General features: G+C 52.0%; 1 protein-coding gene across 3 annotated transcripts; it reads left to right on the top strand.

The window, feature by feature from the left end:
- Window positions 1–668: 668 nt before the first annotated feature.
- PTPRH (protein tyrosine phosphatase receptor type H) lies at window positions 669–19645 on the top strand. Of its 3 annotated transcripts, XM_033129195.1 has the most exons (20): window positions 669–808; window positions 1677–1710; window positions 1912–2178; window positions 2774–3040; window positions 4119–4385; window positions 5466–5732; window positions 6811–7077; window positions 8156–8422; window positions 9765–10064; window positions 10372–10638; window positions 12545–12623; window positions 12730–12777; window positions 16303–16393; window positions 16967–17057; window positions 17322–17398; window positions 17490–17624; window positions 17978–18100; window positions 18304–18464; window positions 18796–18931; window positions 19022–19645. In XM_033129195.1, exons 1-20 carry the CDS (start codon window positions 758–760, stop codon window positions 19148–19150), a joined length of 3324 nt encoding a protein of 1107 aa, XP_032985086.1. In that variant the 5' UTR covers window positions 669–757; the 3' UTR covers window positions 19151–19645. The 3 variants fall into 3 exon arrangements, with proteins under 3 accessions (XP_032985086.1, XP_032985087.1, XP_032985088.1); XM_033129196.1 differs by lacking the exons at window positions 5466–5732; window positions 6811–7077; XM_033129197.1 differs by lacking the exons at window positions 4119–4385; window positions 5466–5732; window positions 6811–7077.
- Window positions 19646–20006: the final 361 nt, after the last annotated feature.

Genomic DNA, 20006 nt, shown 5'->3' with positions numbered 1-20006 from the left:
TCAGCTGGAGGAGTGAGCAGTGAGGTGGGAGCCTGAGCTGGGTCACCAGCACAAGATCAAGGGAGATCTAATCCCAAGTGGGAATGAATGAACTTGACACACATAACCTGTGATATGTCATCAGTGCCCAGGTGTCAAGTTGGCCCTTTGGCTGCTGAGAGGAATAAACTTGTTTCTACCCTCAAAAGAAAGGACACACAGACATAACCACATGCAATGTTATGAGTATTATAGAAAGAGATTTGCTTAGGTAAGCTCACACAGGAGGGAGTGGTCAGCTGTATCTGGGGTCAACCAGAAGTAAACGGAGCCATAGGCAAGAAAGAACTGGCCAGATGGAGGGAACAGCATGTGAAAAGACCGTGGTGTTTGAAACAGCCTGGAGCACCTACCAAAAAACCCTTCAGAACTTCTGTGTAGTTGGAGTAAAGCTGAGACTGTCTGGGACCTGTGTAGTGCGTTCACACATCATCGGGGAACACGTGCCTTATCCCAGCTTTTATCTTGGGACACAGGAGGGGAGGCAGGGGCTGGATGGGAGACCCCATGGCCAGGTGGAGCTGGCAGGCCGAGAGACTGGACCGAGGGCGGGGCGGGGCTGGGAACTCTCACACTGGAGCCTCCACTTCCTCCTCCCTTCCCAACCTGACCTGTGACCTCACCTTTGGGCTGGGAAAGGGGAAATTCTTCCATTTAAAGTCCAGCAGGTGGAAGGTCCAGGGTTGGGACATCTGAATCCCTCGCAGTGTCTGCAGACATGGCCAGTCCTGGTGGGGGCCTCAGAACCTGGGGGAGCCTGGTGCTGCTGGTGAGTGCTTCCAGCCTGGTGGAGTGGGGTCTCAGGGAGGGACGGGAGGAAGGCCACTCCTGGGTCTGAGAGATGGGGAAACGGGAGTCCCTGAACTCAGGTCCTGAGGGAGTAACGGCTGATGATTCCGGGAAGAAGGAAGCAGGTGTCTGGGTTGGGAGAGATTATCAGGGAGTCTTACACCTAGGCTTTTAGATATTGCAGTCTCTGGGGTGAGAGTAAACTCTGGTTTACAAAGACTCAGCAGTTCTGGCCCCCAGACCCTCCTCCCTCAGACCCAGGAGTCCAGGCCCCCGACCCCTCCTCCCTCAGACCCGGGAGTCCAGGCCCCCAGGTCCTCCTCCCTCAGACCTGGGAGTCCAGGCCCCCGGCCCCTCCTCCCTCAGACCCGGGAGTCCAGGCCCCCAGGTCCTCCTCCCTCAGACCCAGGAGTCCAGACCCTGGCCCCTCTTCCTTCAGACCTGTGTGTTTGGCCTCTGGTCCCAGCCTTGGTCTTCCCTGTTCCGTTTGTTGATTATTTTTCTGTTCCTAGTCTTCCAAGGCCATACTTTTCAGGAAGTGAAACCATTAAGTTTATCTCTCAGCCTTATCAGTGGAGCCAACACCAGCTCCTGTGTCCCTGGAGCCCCGCCCCTGCCCCCCAACACACACACACCCGGAAAAGACTGCCCAAAGTTGGAGTGACCTTTGTCAGAGCACAGGGTGGGGGAGGAGACATTGCACATTGTCTCTCCTCTCCTTTAGGCAGCTGTGACTCGGGTGGGGGCAGAGGACAGGAGGGTACTGGCCAACCGCCCAGCCCAACGGTCTCACCTGGGTCTGGGGAAGTAGGGCTCAGTCTGATTCTTGCCCTCTGGGCTCTCCCCAGGGCCTGTGCAGCTGGACAGGGGCCAGGGCAGCTGGTGAGTGACCCCTGCTGAGTTCACCGCCCACACAAAGGGGTTGCACCTCAACTCCCCTGAGCTTCTGGGGGGGATGTCTCCATGGAGGGCACGGTGATCCATGGCAAATGCTGCTGGGAGTGGTCTTTCTGGACACGTGATAAGAGCTGGGGATAGTGATCTGCTTTCTGCTCATATCGGACCTTCCTTCCCAATTCTCAGCCCCCAACCCCGTCAGGAACCTGAGTGTGGAGGCCCAGACCACCAGCTCCATCACCCTGAGCTGGGAGGCCCCTGAGGGCCTGAACCCGCAGAACTCTACCTACTGGATCCAGTGGACTGGTCAGGGTGACAAAAATGAGACCCGAAACACGACAGACATCCGTTTCACAGCGGACAGACTTGACCCTGGGTCTTCGTATGAATTTTCCGTGTGGGTGGAGGAAGGTGGAGTGAACAGTTCCCAGAAGACCCTGAAAGCCACCACAGGTGAGGGAGGCAGCCACTGTTTAATTTTTTTTTTGTTTGTTTGCTTTCTAAAGGGAAGTGGCTGGCAGTGCTTGAGAACACATACAAGACTTTGGCAGGTTCTGTAGACCAACAGAAATATAATGGAAGCCACACATATAAATTCAAATTTTCAATGGGCCACACTAAAATATGTAAAAAAATAAAATAAATAGGTTAAATTCATTTTAAAGAGAGATTTTATTTAGTCCAATAGATCCAAAATGTTATCATTTTGACATGTAATTGATATAAAAGAACACCAATGAGATGTTCTATTAGGCTGGTACAAAAATAATTGAGGTTTTTGCAATTATTTTTAACCTTTTAAACCATAATTATGTTTGCACCAACTTAATACATGCTCAATTTCATATCATTCTTCAAAACTCGGTGTGGATTTTACACTCACAGCACATCTCAGAACAAGCCACGTTTCCAGGGCTCAGTGCTGCCATATTGGACTCGCGGATCTAGCTACCTGCCCCATGCCTGCTGAGTCCAGTGGTGAAGGAAGGCCTCGAAATGTGGGAGCTAGAAACCACAGCTCACTTCCCCTCCTGTCCTGATTTTTCAGCCCCCAACGCCGTCGGAAACCTGAGTGTGGAGACATGGACCAACAGCTCCATCACTCTGCACTGGACGGTTCCCGATGGCCCAAGCCCTCAGAATTATATCTACTGGGTCCAGTGGCCTGGAGATGGTGACAAAAATGAGACCCGAAACACGACAGTTACCAGTTACACAGTGGAAGGACTTCAATCGGCGTCCTCTTATGAATTTTCTGTGTGGGCGGAGAAGAACGGAGTACCTGGCTCCAGGAAGACCCTCGAGGGTTTCACAGGTCAGAAGCACCCGGTTTTCTTCCCTTTGCTTTGCATAACAAGGTGGTGGTGGTAGGAGACGGTTAAGATCCTACAGGAGAAGGTGTTAGCAAATGGGGGCCAACTTGTCCTTAGCCCTCATTGGGCCAGATCTTCAGTGAGTCTGCGGGAGCCACTGGCCACATCCCAAGGATTATCCACAGGCCCGCCTGCCTCTGAGTTAGTAGCTGGGGAGCTTTCTAGACCATAATACTGGGGAGTATCTTCCTGAGCAAGCAGGGCTGTGTAGGGGCAAAGCAGGTCACCTCAACTCCGGGGGCAATAGGTACTGTGGAATGTGGACACTCTGACCTCTGACTCTTCACCTCGTTCCAGCTGTGACACAGTCTTGAGGGTGGAAGCTATGACATCAGCTCCATCACCCTGACGTGGACAGTGCTCCTGCTCCAGACCTCCACTGTCCTATACGGTAGCCTCTAGTCACGTGTGGCTATTTAAATTTAAATTCACTAAAATTGCAAATTCAGTTCCTCGTTTCATGTGCTCATGAGCCCTACCGAGGGGCTCCCAGTTCCCTCATTCTCTCACTGGGCTAGTGCCTGCCATCTGGGACCCTGGAAGAGTATTTCCACCATCACAGAAACTCTACTGGAAAGCGCTGGCCTAGATCTTTACTCGCCCAAGTGTGGCTCCCGGGGCATCCCCAGCATGCCCCGAGGACTGACTGGAAGTGCTATCTCATTCTTGTCCAGACCCACTGGGTCAGGACCTACATCTTAACAAGACCCCGGTGCTCTGTGTGCACACTACAGTTTGAGAAGCACTGGTCTAGACCACTCACCCTGCATCTCCTGGGACCGGTAGTTGAGACAGGACTGGGAACTTTGAGGGTTATAAATGCCCACTGAGGGTCCCGTCTGATCTGCTCCCTGCTGACACCAGCTCCTTCTTGCTAATGTTTCAGCCCCAACCCCGTCAGGAACCTGAGTGTAGAGGCCCAGACCACCAGCTCCATCACCCTGAGCTGGGAGGCCCCTGAGGGCCTGAACCCGCAGAACTCTACCACAGCTCACTTCCCCTCCTGTCCTGATTTTTCAGCCCCCAACGCCGTCGGAAACCTGAGTGTGGAGACATGGACCAACAGCTCCATCACTCTGCACTGGACGGTTCCCAATGGCCCAAGCCCTCAGAATTATATCTACTGGGTCCAGTGGCCTGGAGATGGTGACAAAAATGAGACCCGAAACACGACAGTTACCAGTTACACAGTGGAAGGACTTCAATCGGCGTCCTCTTATGAATTTTCTGTGTGGGCGGAGAAGAACGGAGTACCTGGCTCCAGGAAGACCCTCGAGGGTTTCACAGGTCAGAAGCACCTGGTTTTCTTCCCTTTGCTTTGCATAACAAGGTGGTGGTGGTAGGAGACGGTTAAGATCCTACAGGAGAAGGTGTTAGCAAATGGGGGCCAACTTGTCCTTAGCCCTCATTGGGCCAGATCTTCAGTGAGTCTGCGGGAGCCACTGGCCACATCCCAAGGATTATCCACAGGCCCGCCTGCCTCTGAGTTAGTAGCTGGGGAGCTTTCTAGACCATAATACTGGGGAGTATCTTCCTGAGCAAGCAGGGCTGTGTGGAGGCAAAGCAGGTCACCTGAACTCCGAGGGCAATAGGTACTGTGGAATGTGGACACTCTGACCTCTGACTCTTCACCTCGTTCCAGCTGTGACACAGTCTTGAGGGTGGAAGCTATGACATCAGCTCCATCACCCTGACGTGGACAGTGCTCCTGCTCCAGACCTCCACTGTCCTATACGGTAGCCTCTAGTCACGTGTGGCTATTTAAATTTAAATTCACTAAAATTGCAAATTCAGTTCCTCGTTTCATGTGCTCATGAGCCCTACCGAGGGGCTCCCAGTTCCCTCATTCTCTCACTGGGCTAGTGCCTGCCATCTGGGACCCTGGAAGAGTATTTCCACCATCACAGAAACTCTACTGGAAAGCGCTGGCCTAGATCTTTACTCGCCCAAGTGTGGCTCCCGGGGCATCCCCAGCATGCCCCGAGGACTGACTGGAAGTGCTATCTCATTCTTGTCCAGACCCACTGGGTCAGGACCTACATCTTAACAAGACCCCGGTGCTCTGTGTGCACACTACAGTTTGAGAAGCACTGGTCTAGACCACTCACCCTGCATCTCCTGGGACCGGTAGTTGAGACAGGACTGGGAACTTTGAGGGTTATAAATGCCCACTGAGGGTCCCATCTGATCTGCTCCCCTGCTGACACCAGCTCCTTCTTGCTAATGTTTCAGCCCCCAACCCCGTCAGGAACCTGAGTGTAGAGGCCCAGACCACCAGCTCCATCACCCTGAGCTGGGAGGCCCCAGAGGGCCTGAACCCGCAGAACTCTACCACAGCTCACTTCCCCTCCTGTCCTGATTTTTCAGCCCCCAACGCCGTCGGAAACCTGAGTGTGGAGACATGGACCAACAGCTCCATCACTCTGCACTGGACGGTTCCCGATGGCCCGAGCCCTCAGAATTATATCTACTGGGTCCAGTGGCCTGGAGATGGTGACAAAAATGAGACCCGAAACACGACAGTTACCAGTTACGCAGTGGAAGGACTTCAATCGGCGTCCTTTTATGAATTTTCTGTGTGGGCGGAGAAGAACGGAGTACCTGGCTCCAGGAAGACCCTCGAGGGTTTCACAGGTCAGAAGCACCCGGTTTTCTTCCCTTTGCTTTGCATAGCGGGGTGGTGGTGGTAGGAGACGGTTAAGATCCTACAGGAGAAGGTGTTAGCAAATGGGGGCCAACTTGTCCTTAGCCCTCATTGGGCCAGATCTTCAGTGAGTCTGCGGGAGCCACTGGCCACATCCCAAGGATTATCCACAGGCCCGCCTGCCTCTGAGTTAGTAGCTGGGGAGCTTTCTAGACCATAATACTGGGGAGTATCTTCCTGAGCAAGCAGGGCTGCGTAGGGACAAAGCAGGTCACCTGAACTCCGGGGGCAATAGGTACTGTGGAATGTGGACACTCTGACCTCTGACTCTTCACCTCGTTCCAGCTGTGACACAGTCTTGAGGGTGGAAGCTATGACATCAGCTCCATCACCCTGACGTGGACAGTGCTCCTGCTCCAGAACTCCACTGTCCGATACGGTAGCCTCTAGTCACGTGTGGCTATTTAAATTTAAATTCACTAAAATTGCAAATTCAGTTCCTCGTTTCATGTGCTCATGAGCCCTACCGAGGGGCTCCCAGTTCCCTCATTCTCTCACTGGGCTAGTGCCTGCCATCTGGGACCCTGGAAGAGTGTTTCCACCATCACAGAAACTCTACTGGAAAGCGCTGGCCTAGATCTTTACTCGCCCAAGTGTGGCTCCCGGGGCATCCCCAGCATGCCCCGAGGACTGACTGGAAGTGCTATCTCATTCTTGTCCAGACCCACTGGGTCAGGACCTACATCTTAACAAGACCCCGGTGCTCTGTGTGCACACTACAGTTTGAGAAGCACTGGTCTAGACCACTCACCCTGCATCTCCTGGGACCGGTAGTTGAGACAGGACTGGGAACTTTGAGGGTTATAAATGCCCACTGAGGGTCCCATCTGATCTGCTCCCTGCTGACACCAGCTCCTTCTTGCTAATGTTTCAGCCCCAACCCCGTCAGGAACCTGAGTGTAGAGGCCCAGACCACCAGCTCCATCACCCTGAGCTGGGAGGCCCCAGAGGGCCTGAACCCGCAGAACTCTACCACAGCTCACTTCCCCTCCTGTCCTGATTTTTCAGCCCCCAACGCCGTCGGAAACCTGAGTGTGGAGACATGGACCAACAGCTCCATCACTCTGCACTGGACGGTTCCCGATGGCCCGAGCCCTCAGAATTATATCTACTGGGTCCAGTGGCCTGGAGATGGTGACAAAAATGAGACCCGAAACACGACAGTTACCAGTTACGCAGTGGAAGGACTTCAATCGGCGTCCTTTTATGAATTTTCTGTGTGGGCGGAGAAGAACGGAGTACCTGGCTCCAGGAAGACCCTCGAGGGTTTCACAGGTCAGAAGCACCCGGTTTTCTTCCCTTTGCTTTGCATAGCGGGGTGGTGGTGGTAGGAGACGGTTAAGATCCTACAGGAGAAGGTGTTAGCAAATGGGGGCCAACTTGTCCTTAGCCCTCATTGGGCCAGATCTTCAGTGAGTCTGCGGGAGCCACTGGCCACATCCCAAGGATTATCCACAGGCCCGCCTGCCTCTGAGTTAGTAGCTGGGGAGCTTTCTAGACCATAATACTGGGGAGTATCTTCCTGAGCAAGCAGGGCTGCGTAGGGACAAAGCAGGTCACCTGAACTCCGGGGGCAATAGGTACTGTGGAATGTGGACACTCTGACCTCTGACTCTTCACCTCGTTCCAGCTGTGACACAGTCTTGAGGGTGGAAGCTATGACATCAGCTCCATCACCCTGACGTGGACAGTGCTCCTGCTCCAGAACTCCACTGTCCGATACGGTAGCCTCTAGTCACGTGTGGCTATTTAAATTTAAATTCACTAAAATTGCAAATTCAGTTCCTCGTTTCATGTGCTCATGAGCCCTACCGAGGGGCTCCCAGTTCCCTCATTCTCTCACTGGGCTAGTGCCTGCCATCTGGGACCCTGGAAGAGTGTTTCCACCATCACAGAAACTCTACTGGAAAGCGCTGGCCTAGATCTTTACTCGCCCAAGTGTGGCTCCCGGGGCATCCCCAGCATGCCCCGAGGACTGACTGGAAGTGCTATCTCATTCTTGTCCAGACCCACTGGGTCAGGACCTACATCTTAACAAGACCCCGGTGCTCTGTGTGCACACTACAGTTTGAGAAGCACTGGTCTAGACCACTCACCCTGCATCTCCTGGGACCGGTAGTTGAGACAGGACTGGGAACTTTGAGGGTTATAAATGCCCACTGAGGGTCCCATCTGATCTGCTCCCTGCTGACACCAGCTCCTTCTTGCTAATGTTTCAGCCCCAACCCCGTCAGGAACCTGAGTGTAGAGGCCCAGACCACCAGCTCCATCACCCTGAGCTGGGAGGCCCCTGAGGGCCTGAACCCGCAGAACTCTACCACAGCTCACTTCCCCTCCTGTCCTGATTTTTCAGCCCCCAACCCCGTCAGGAACCTGAGAGTGGAGACACGGACCAACAGCTCCATCACCCTGAGCTGGGAGGTGCCCAATGGCCCTGATCTTCTGAACTACACCTACTGGGTCCAGTGGATGGGTGACAGTGACAAAACTGACACCCAAAGCTCAACAAACACCAGTGTCACCATGGATGGACTTGAACCTGGGACCTTGTACAAATTCTCTGTGTGGGCAAAAAAGAATGATATACCTGGCTCCAGCGAGAACCTCAGCATCTCCACAGGTGAGAGGCACTGATATTCATTCTGTTTGGTAAGAGGCTGAAAGCTGGCAAATATGGCACCTCCTACAGGCCCTGGGCTCTGGCCATCATCTCTTTGACCTCGAGCCAGACCCACCCACCTAGAGTCCATAGCAGAGACATGGCCATACCTGGGGCCTGGCCTGTCGAGAAGTCTGCCACTGGCCCAGGTCCCACTGCTAGGAAGTAGCCCAGATCCCACTGCTAGGAAGTGTTTCTTAACAAGCTGGGCTGTACAGGAACCGGGCATATCACTGTGTTCTGGATACTTGTGGATGGGGGACGTAGAAACCCTGACTACCTCTTTCTCCAGTCACCAATGCAGTGACAAATCTCGGGATACAGGAGCAGACCAACAGCTCTATCATCTTGAGCTGGAAAGCTCCCCTTGGCCCAGGTCACCCTCCCTACACCTACTGGGTCTCATGGATAGAGGAGGGCAGTTTTGTCTTTAGGACCCATAACACCACAGATAATAATATCACGCTAAAGGAGCTGGAAGCTGGGAGCATGCACACCTTCATCGTCCAAGCAGAGAGGAACAGGGTCATCAGTGACAAAGGGAGCCTCACTGGGGCCACTGCTGAGACTCAGTCTAGTTTTGGACCCAGCACAATTGGGATGGAGGAGGACAGTGATGGGGGATGTTGGGAGCTTCCTGGGAGATGAGCTGTGCTCGGTGACCCCGTCCAGCCTCGTCAGACCTTTGGCTTACAGGGGCAGACCTTTTGGCCTGCTTCGTAGGGGGCGTCTGTCCTCAGCAACCAAGTCTTTCCAATTTTGGGGTCTGTTTTTGGGAATAAAGAGAGCCCCTGACTGTTCAGCACCACCTCTCTGGAACCAACAAAGTCACCAGCTAGACTATCGTCCACAGGTTGTCTTGATGAATGAGCTGAAGCATCAGAGCCCCAGCTCTCAGCCTACACATGGAGTGTCCCAAGCATGAGAGGCACCAGCATTACCCCAGGGAATAGGTTCACTGTTAACGGACAGAATCGGGAACCCTTTAGTCTTTGGCCATTTGGGCGAAGGAGCCTGATGTCAACAGCTTCATCTAGAAATTCGGTGTGTCTAGAAGTGAGACATGACTCTGCCTTAGGCTGACCATGCAGATAGGTGGTGGGTGAGACACAGGGTTGCAGACTCAGAACAGAGTGGGCCAGGGTGATCCTGGCCCTACCTCCTTTCTGTGGTCCACACTTCTTAAGAAGTAGACTCGTCTGATGACTGAGGCACCTCAGCTTGCTATGAAGGGGAGGTGAGCAGTTTTGGGTATGGGAATCCTTGAAGATTCAGCCTCTTGAGTGTCTTTTTCAATTCTCAGCTCCCAGTGAGGTCACAGATCTGCAGAAGAAGACTCAGACCAACAACTCAATCACCCTGCAGTGGGAGGCCCCTGCAGACCCCCATGCTGACTTCTACATATACTCGGTCCAGTGGGCTGGTGGGGGACATCCCCAGAGGGAGCGAGATCCCCAAAGACAGCTGGCCTACCAGACAGGCAAGACCAATGAGACTTGGTATGTGGTGGAGGCCCTGGTACCTGGGACTCTGTACAACTTCAGTGTGTGGTCAGAGAGGAACGCTGTAGCCAGTTCCACACAGAGCCTCCATGCATCCACAGGTGAGATGGGCCCCCTTTTACCTGGTGGGGGGCTTAGGTCTGACCTGGGGCAATGAGAAGTGAATGGACTACAAATCCCATCAGGCCATGATTTCATAACCTACAATGATACAGAGAGTCAGAGAGCTCATGGTTGAAGAGACCTATTGGGAAAGACAGAAAATGAGGCATGAAGAAGTATTTTGGTTTAGGGAAAGAAAGGATGGGCTTGTTGTCATGGAATTGGCGTCCCTGGTGGTGAAGTTGGGGAGGGATGGAACACCACCTTGGATGGCACCTACTGACTCCTCTTGTCCCCTCTACTCAGACCCGGACGCTGTCACCATCACCTCCTGCATCAGCACCCAGGGGGGCTACGGGGTCATCCTGACGTGGTCCTGCCCCACAGGAGGCTACGAGGCCTTTGAGTTGCAGGTGGGTGACCAGCAGGTCTCCCAGGACAGATCCTCCTGTGAGACGGGCGTGTCCGTGTGGGGTCTCCAGCCGGCTCAGGCCTACGCAGCCACTGTCACTACCATCTGGTCCACAATGAGGGCCGCGCCTGCCTCTGTGACCTGCCACACCGAGAGCACAGGTGAGCAGAGCATCAGGGGACAGAGAAAGTCTCTCTAGACCTCATCAGGCCCTGTTGTAAGGGAGTCTCACCTGCTCGTGGGGTCCTTTTGTTTGTTTGTGTTTTTCCCCAGCTTTCTTTAAAACAGCTTTACTGAGATATAATTCACATACCATACAACTCACCCTTTTAAAATGTATAATTCAGTGGCTTTTAGTGCATCCACAATATTGTGCAACCATCATCACTATCAATTTTAGACTATTTTCATTACCGCATAAAGAAATACCACCTTCTTAAGCCATCGCCCCCTAGTTGCCCTAACTCCCCCACGACCAAGCCCAGGGAATCTCTAAGTTATTTTCTCTCTGTGTAGATTTGTCTGTTTTGGACATTTCCTAAAACTACAACGTGTGGTCCTCTGTGACTGGCTTTTCTCACAGTACAATGTCTTTCAGGTCCACCCCTGTTGTACTGTGTGTCGGTGCTTCATTTCCTTTCTGTTGCCAAATGATACTCCACTGTATGGATGGACCCCACTGTCATTTCTGTTCTTTTGTGGATGGATCACTTGGCTGGTTTCCACTTTTTGATTATTATGAGTATAGCTGCTATGAACATGCATGTACCTGTTTTTGTGTAAATGTATGTCTTCATTTCTCTTGAGTATGTACCCAGGAGTGGAACTGCTAGATCACACAGTGACTCTATGTTTAGAGTTGCCTTTTGAAGAACTGTCAGATTTATTCCCACCATGGCGGCACCATTTTTTACTCATCAGTGGGAGTATTTAAAGAAGTTTGAACTTCTTCAAACAGGAAGTTTCTGATCATGTCCCACTGACTGTGGTCATACGCTTCACTGGGCCTCAACAGTTACTTCCTAGGAATCACGGCCTCTTATAAGATTGGATCTGTGCTCTGGAGAGAGACTGGCAGTGATCGATAGATGAGACTCCAAACTCACTTTCACTGGAGCCCACTGCCCAGGACAGTCTCTATCTTGGCAAGAAGGGAGGATAGACCCTCTTGTCCAGGACAGTCTCTATCTGCCCAGGACAGTCTTTATCTTGGCAAGAAGGGAGGATAAACCCTCTTGTCCAATCCTGTGGGACCAGGCTCATAGGGAAATGGGCTTCCCACCAGGCTGTGTAAGACCCCACTAGAGCCTGTTTACAGGTCCTGGCAACTAGGACAGTTGAGAAGCTGTAACCTGAGGCCACCATGGCTGACGGTGGTGGGCTGTGGGCTTGAGTCCACCCTAAGACCAGGTGTCTGAGGACAGATCCTGGGAAATCTGTGCCCATCAGAGCCTGGCACCAAGGCCTTAGGCACCACCAGCCTCAGTGGGTCTCCCTGCAAGGGAGCCCTTCACCTAGCAAACAGGACATCTGAGGAGATGAGCCTCACTTGTGGGGAGAACCACCAATGCCGTCAACCTCAGGGAGTGGGTTCCCAGCCTTGGCATATTGCTGGTGGTGCTGGGTCACTGCTGTGGGGGCAGTCCTACGCCTTGCAGGAGGTTGAGCAGCATCCCTGGGCTCTGCCCACTCAATGCAAGTGGCACCACCACCCCACTGGTGACAAACCAAAATGTCTCCAGACATTCCCCGACATCATCGGTGGGGCAAAAATTGCCCTCTCTGAGAACTATTAGCCTAGGCCAAAGAGGGGAAGTGTCACTCTAGCCCCCAGGTCACCTGAGAAAATGATGCATTTGGACCAGTCTCCTGGGGTAGTGAGAGGCTGAGAGGAAAGGCTGGGTGGGAGATGGGGCTTTACCCAGAAGATTTCTCCTGTCCCTTCTCTGTCCCAGCATCTACCCTGCAGTCCTGATCACTGTCTGGGTAAGGACGATGATAGGAGAGATGGGACACCAGGAGATAAGACCCCCGGCTCTAACAGCTCCCTACCCCTCCTTCTCCCAGGGGTCATTGCCGGGGCCATTGTTGGTGTCCTCCTGTTCCTCACCCTGGTGGGCCTGCTGATTTTCTTCCTGAAGAAGAGGTGAGAGACTTAGCGCAGGACTGAGTGACGGCCATGTGGAGGTGGGGACCAGGGGAAGCATCAGCACCTCTGGTTGCAGCCTCACTCCCTGAGCCTTTAATCACAGGTACAAGACAAGCCAGAAGAAGTCAGCACCCCAGGATCTGGTCTTCAGGTGAGTAGAAGGTTTTGGAAGCATCCAAAAGGATCACTGTCCAGTCAAATCAAGGGGTATTTGCTGGTTACTAGATGGTTCAGAGGGCAGGATCAGTGAACCCACCTACTAGTCTCAGAAGGACCTAATGCCCTCTGTGACAGGGATCACAACAGTTTCATTGCTCCCCACCCCCCAAGCATCCTGGGCTAGTGACTTTGGAATCAGGTTGTTTCTCCTCTGAGACTTCCATTCATCCAACAAAATACGGAGTACCTATTACCATGTTTCCCCAAAAATAAGACCTAGCCGGACCATCAGCTCTAATGTACCTTTTGGTGCAAAAATTAATATAAGACACAGTATTATACTATTATATTATATTATATTATATCATATTATATTATACTATAAAAGCACAGTCTTATATTAAAATAAGACTTGGTCTTATATTAATTTTTGTTCCAAGAGACGCGTTAGAGCTGATGGTCCGGCTAGGTCTTATTTTCAGGGAAACATAGTATGTGTCAGGCACTGTCCTAGGTGCTGAAGAAACAGTGAATTAAACAAAGATTCCTGTCCTCATGGATGTTCCATTCTAGCACAAGAAGACATTGATAAAAAAGATATTAAAGAATGTGATACTTACTTGGAGACAAATAGGCAAGAGGTGGGGATAGGAAGGGTAGAGGAACATTTTAGATAGGATGTTAAAATTAGAGGAAATTGTAGACAAGGTATCCAGGAATAGCCTTGTTGAGAAAATGACTAAGAGGAAGTCACCTGACACAGACACTGAGCTAGTGAGGGAGAAGCCATGTGTACATCTGGATAAAAGGCATTCCAGGCAGAGGGACCAGCAAGTGCAAAGGCCCTGGGGCAGGAGCATGTTTGGTGTGTTTAGAGAACATGTGTGTGTCTCAGAGATTGAGTGGAGTGGGTGAAGGGAAGGGTAGTAAGAAATGAGGTCTTAGAGGTGGGAGCTGATCAGGTAGGACTTTGTACATGAAAGTAAAGACTCTATTTTTATTCTGAGATGGGTGTTTGGGGAGGGTTGTGAATACAATCTCACCTATTGAAGAAGCAAAGGCAAGAATAGCGAGATAGAGGAAGAGCTATGTTATAACCCAAACAAGAGGTGATTATGTCTTGGACCAGAAAATGATTAGAGGTAGTCAGATTCTAGATACAGTGCGAGTGTTTAAACAGAATAGCTGGTTAAAGAATGGGTGTGTGGTGTGGGTGTCAGAGAGGACTAAAGAGTGTCTCCAAGGAGTGCAACCTGAGCTCCAGGAAGGCTGTAAACACCGTTGTTTGAGATGGAGTGGCTACAGGGGAGCAGGTTTTGGGGGAAGTAATAGGAGCTTCGTGTGGACACCTTATGTCTGGGATGCTTGTTGGATCTGTAAGTGAAGAGGCTGAATGGACAGTTGGGTAAACAGTTCAGTCGTGCAAGAGAAACTTTGTGCAAATATCTTCATCACTCTGAGCCCTCTTTTGGTTGGGTCAATAGTCATCAAATCTCTTTGTTAGAATGATCCCCAGGGATGGATAAGGAGAGATGGGACAGGGCGAGAAGGGAAGTTGGGAGACCAGCTGTGATGGTCTAGGCACAAAGGAATGTGGTGTAACCTGAGGCGGTGGCCATCAGAAGCCGATGCATGAGGTAGAATAGATGCAGATATAGGGGAAGGCGATGTCCCGATTCTTCTTTGCCATACAACCTGTCCTGGCCAGCATCCCACTCCAATACAGTTGACCTCTCCTCACCTTGTCCTGTGCCCATCTGCCTTACGGCATCTGTAACAAATCACCACCTTCATTGGATTCCCAGTCTGGCCCTGTCTATATGTTGAGCATAGAGACAGGGTTTGCCAACCTCAGTGTATATGGCAGGGGACTGCACCACTGAAAGGAAAGTTTGTTGTAGTCACAGGTGCCAAGAGAAGGGGCCATGTGGGGAAGCACCGGGGTTGGTTGGAGGTGGGGGAGACATGAGCAAGAACCGTTATTGTGGTTTCTGCAGGAAGGAAAGGCACTGTAAGGCAAGCAGGCTTCGTTTGAATGATTTCAGGGGCTCTGGGGCATGGGGGCTGTCCGTGATTGTCTGGTACCTGCCTTTGGGGAATTAGGGCAGGTGGAGAGTGGCCCAGCACATGTGTGTCCCATAAAGGAGGTGAGGGGTTGTATATTTAATCAGCTGTTCAAGAAAGGGAACTGATGGGCCTCCAGCCAGGGCCTCCAGACTGAGTCAAGGCAGCGTTTATATGACTATATGATTATATTGTATGGAGGGAGAGAGAAAAGGCTGGAACTAGAGAGACAGATCTGAAGCTTTTTTTTTAATGTGGGAGAGAGGTGATGATGTTTACAAGATAAAGGGAAGGAGGAGAGGGTACAGATATGGAAGACAAGAAAGAACAGATGGCTGGAGGAGGTTTGAGGGGATGGAGCTCAGAAGAAGGAGAAGCCCTAAATGGAGAAGAAACATTTTTCCTTTTTTTGAATTAAAAAAAAATGTGATTGTGGTAAAATACACAGAACATAAAACTTACCATATTAACTTCATTGAGCATAATGTCAAGGTCCATACATGTTGTAGCCCATGTCAGAATGTCCTTGCTTTTTAAGGCTGAACACTGTTCCTCTGTATGGACGGATCACATTGTACTTATGCATTTATGTCAATGGACACTTGGGTTGCTTCCACCTTTTGACTATTGTGAATAATGCTGCTTGTGAACATGGGGGTGCACATATCTCTTCGAGACACTGCTTTTTTTAAAAATTATAAGTGTGTTTTTCTAGGACCCATCAGCTCCAAGTCAAGTAGTTGTTTCAATCTAGTTGTGGAGGGCGCAGCTCACAGTGGCCCATGTGGAGATCGAACCAGCAGCCCTGGTGTTACAAGCATTGACTCTAATCAAGTGAACTAACCGGCCGCCCACGACTGCTATTAATTCTTTTGATATATACCCGAGAGTGGAATTGATGGATGAAGAACACCTTTTTGACCCAGCAATTCCACTTCTGGGTATTTATCAGAAGGAAACAAAAGCACTGTCTTGAAGAGATATCTGCCCACCCATGTTCATTGCAGTGTTATTTACAATACCGAGACATGGAAGCCACCTAAGAATCCATTAAAGAATGAATGGATAATGAAAATGTGATACACACACACACACATTGGAATATATTCAGCCTTTCAAAGGAAGGAAATCCAGCCATTTGTGACAACACGGATGGACTTGGAGGGTGTTCTGCTAAGTGAGATAAGTCAGGCAGAGAAAGACACTGTATGAGCTCACGTATATGTATAATCTAAAAATTAAAAAAACAAATGAACTCGTAGATACAGAGAACAGATTAGTGATTGCCAAAGGTGGAGAGACGAAGCGGTGGGTGAAGGTGGTTAAAGGTACAAACTTCCAGTTATGAAACAAATAAGTTCTGGGGTTGGAAACAACAATGAAAACACCTTTTCTTTTATCCCAAGAGCACAGGATTAAAGGAGGTTAAAATCTTTGTCCCTCCCCCACGCAGCTTCCCAGGGGACATCCAGGCAGCTGACTTTGCTGACCACGTCAGGAAAAACGAGAAGGACAGCAACTGTGGCTTTGCAGAAGAGTACCAGGTGGGGTGAGGATGGAGGGGACAGAGGAGTACCAGGTGGGGTGAGGATGGAGGGGACAGAGGAGTACCAGGTGGGGTGAGGATGGAGGGGACAGAGGAGTACCAGGTGGGGTGAGGATGAAGGGGAGAGGGGAGTAGCAGGTGGGGTGAGAATGAAGGACTCAGCTGAGCCGCATGCACCCACCAGACCATTCCACACCCTTTGGGATTAAAGAAAAGCAGCAACACATATCTGTTTGCTTATGTAAAAATTCTGAGGCATGATTCATTTTTTGAATCATTGGAATCTTACACTATGATGGTCCTTGGGTCAGTCCTAGAGAAACACCTTTGTTTTCCCATGACACTCCCACTCTCTAGCCTACTCTTCAGTCCCCACCATCCCCACAATTCTCCCAAATGCCCCAAGGGGATGATGGCACACACACGTTTCATTTCTGTGGGTGCTACAGAACTCCAGGGCATAAGGGTAAATGGGGGAGACTGAAGAAGGCAAAGGGAGTGATCGGGTGTCCTTCAGGGAAGGTGGAGGAATTATAATGTCCACGCACCCCTCTTCTGCCTCTGCCCCCAGCATTTGGCCCTGGAGAGCCATAACCAGTCTCAAAGGGTGGCCTCAGCTCCAGAAAACAGCGCCAAGAACCGGTACAGAAATGTGCTGCCCTGTGAGTCTTAAGCTTCTACTGACTTCATTCCCAGGCGTGACTGGCAGCACCCTAGCCCTGGCCCACCCTTTATCCCAGGGAGGTGTGTGACCCTGCCCACTTTTCCCAGCTGAGGTTCTCCACCCTTCTCAAAGCTCCCTGTGTCTGTCTGCACCTCAGTAGGACTTCTGTCCCGGGGCCCAGTCTCACTCGTCTCCATGCCTCTGTGGCCTCTGGGCCTCTCACCCCTCTCTCTATTTCACTAAAGCTGGCCTCTTCCCCCAGATGACTGGTCCCGTGTGCCCCTGAGGCCCATCAGTGGGGAGCCAGGCTCCGACTACATCAACGCCAGCTTCATGCCTGTAGGTTGTGGCTAGGAGCTGGGAGGGTGCAGAAGGGGCCTCAGAAGGGAAGGGCTGGAGGAGTCATGAACTGCCTGTTTTCCTTGACCAGGGTCTCTGGAGCCCCCGGGAGTTCATTGCGGCCCAGGGTCCCCTGCCTCAGACGGTGGGTGACTTCTGGCGCCTGGTGTGGGAGCAGCAGAGTCACACCCTGGTCATGCTGACCAACTGCACGGAGTTCGGTCGGGTGAGAGCAGACCTGGGGCCTGACTCCTGAGCTCCGGCCCATGACACTGCCCCGGACACTGGTCCCAGTGCAGGCCTTGACCAGACCTCACTGACTCCTTCCCATAGGACCCCAACTCCTTCACCTCCCTCAGTCCATGCAGTGGTCCACATATGGGGGGAAGCTGATCCCAATGACCTTGGGATGGAGGGGTCCTCCTGCCTGGGGTGAATCTACACCTGGCTGCCTGTGAGTCCTGCCTCCTCACCAGAGCAGGGGGTTCCCCAGCTCTGAATATAAGAACCACCATGCAGAGGGGCCTCAGGGCAGGTTTTCTGGGCCTCCTGTTCTCTGACCCCCCAGTCCTCCCCCAGGTGAAGTGTGAGCATTATTGGCCTCTAGATGCCCAGCCCTGCACCTACGGGCACCTACAAGTGACCCTGGAGGGTGAGAAGGCGATGGAGAACTGGACTATACGAGACCTGCAGCTCTGGCATGTAAGTCCTGCCACCCTGCCAGCCCCATGTTAGCCCCTAAGTCCTGCCCCAGGACATTCCGGGCAGTCCCCCCAGAACTCCCCAGGAAGTCTAACCTTCCAGCACTCCCCCAAGGAACCCCAGTGTGTCCCTGGGATGCCCCTACCAGTCAGAAAACAGCCCGCATTCTGAGCTCTCCCTCCCCCAACCCACCATCGGTCTAGACACAGGAGCAGAAGATTCTCCACGTGCGTCAGTTCCACTATGTGGCCTGGCCAGACCACGGCGTCCCCCACTCCCCAGACCCCTTGCTAGCCTTCTGGAAGATCCTCAGGCAGTGGCTGGACCAGACCCAGGGAGGAGGCCCCCCCATTGTGCACTGCAGGTGAGGACACCCTGAAGCCACTCCCTGTGAGAGCAGTGGCCCCTTGGGACTCAGAAAATAGAATTATTTGGGTCTGCTAACAGTTTCTTCTCAGGTGTGGGAGGAGTGGGAAAGGCACATGGGACACTTGGAACAGGGTCTGGCAGGTAGAGAGAACTCCAGGCAGTCTCATGTAATTACTTTCCCCTTCATTAAGTGCCCTCCACTTACATTGTGTTTCCCGGTGTCTTGCTGAATAATAACCTGATCCCTGGGTGCTCCAAAAATAGATCCCTCCAATCTGTCTCAAGAACCCCCTCCCATGGTCTGACTGCTTCTTGTCCCTGCTTAGTGCGGGAGTGGGCCGCACAGGCACCCTCATCGCCCTGGATGTCCTGCTGCGGCAGCTGGAATGTGAGGGTTTCCTGTCGCCCTTCAGCTACGTGAGGAAGATGCGGGAAAGCCGGCCGCTGATGGTGCAGACTGAGGTGATGGGTTCTGAGGGGACAGGGCTGGTGGGGGTAGGGCTACAGGGGAAAGCAGGCCAAGGCTCACCCCTCCCTTTGTCACCTCCTTAGGCCCAGTACGTGTTCCTGCACCAGTGCATCCTGCGGTTTCTCCAGCAGTCATCCCTAGCGCTAGCCAAGGAGGAGGCCACATATGAGAACCTGGTCTTTGAGAATGAAGCTGCCATTCATGCCTGCTAGGGGAAGCTAAGCTTTGGGGCACTGAGACCCCAGCCCAGTTAGACTTGAACTCTGGATCCAGACTTCAGCCCAGATTCCTGGACCCCTGGGAGAAGAGTGCTGGGGTCCCAGATTCCCAGGTCCTGCAAGAGAAGGGGCTGACTACACTGTTTCCCTGGGGGAGAGAGGTCAGGTGGGAGCCAGGATCCTGGTTCCTTGAAGGTAGGGAGGGGGTAGGGGATAGGATGTCCTAGTTTTTGGCAGGAGGAGGATGCTAGGGGCCTGTGCTGCAGAGTCTCATGGAAACAAACTGGGTTCTAAAGAAGGAAGGAATGAGGGTCTGGGATTCTGGCTACCCAAGTAGCAAGGGCAGGCAGAATTGTGACCATCTTTTGTTCCAGAAACCAGATCAGTCTTCTAGGTCTCAGGTTTCCCAGCACACATTGCCTGTACATATTTTTTCTTCTATCCCATAATTTATTAAATCACTGTTCTACCCAAGACTCTTGGCCCAGTGGATTTCTGGATCTGGAAATAGTATTGGGATGGGTTCCTGGAGATGGAACGTTTAGGTACTGAGGCAAACGTCCTATGGAGGAAACTAGAAGGGCCCACAATTTTGCACCTGAAAAATGTAGCTTTGGATGGTTGAGTCTCTCAGAGAAGGTTAGAGGTACAGAGTTCCGTGTCCAGGGTCTGGGCAGTGTGGATGTGGTTCCCTGGAGCAAGGAACATGGGGCCTTGCCTCCTGAGCCTGGCGATAGGGGAACTTAGAGGGTGGGATGATGTCTGCGGCTGATATGCTGGAGACTTTCACACTGAGTCTCTCATCTGGATATCTGAATTCTTGGGTCTCCGGAGAGGGTCTCTTGTGTCC

Source organism: Rhinolophus ferrumequinum, chromosome 15, assembly GCF_004115265.2.
Source record: "Rhinolophus ferrumequinum isolate MPI-CBG mRhiFer1 chromosome 15, mRhiFer1_v1.p, whole genome shotgun sequence".
Taxonomy (NCBI): domain Eukaryota; kingdom Metazoa; phylum Chordata; class Mammalia; order Chiroptera; family Rhinolophidae; genus Rhinolophus; species Rhinolophus ferrumequinum.
Note: the sequence above shows the minus strand (reverse complement) of the source record. Positions and strands in the feature narration are given on the sequence as shown.

Coding starts and splice junctions, on each gene's coding strand:
- PTPRH (XM_033129195.1), top strand. CDS start 758: ATGGCCAGTCCTGGTGGGGGCCTCAGAACCTGGGGGAGCCTGGTGCTG. Junction 1,711..1,911: donor GACAGGGGCCAGGGCAGCTG/GTGAGTGACCCC, acceptor CCCAATTCTCAG/CCCCCAACCCCGTCAGGAAC. Junction 2,179..2,773: donor GACCCTGAAAGCCACCACAG/GTGAGGGAGGCA, acceptor CTGATTTTTCAG/CCCCCAACGCCGTCGGAAAC.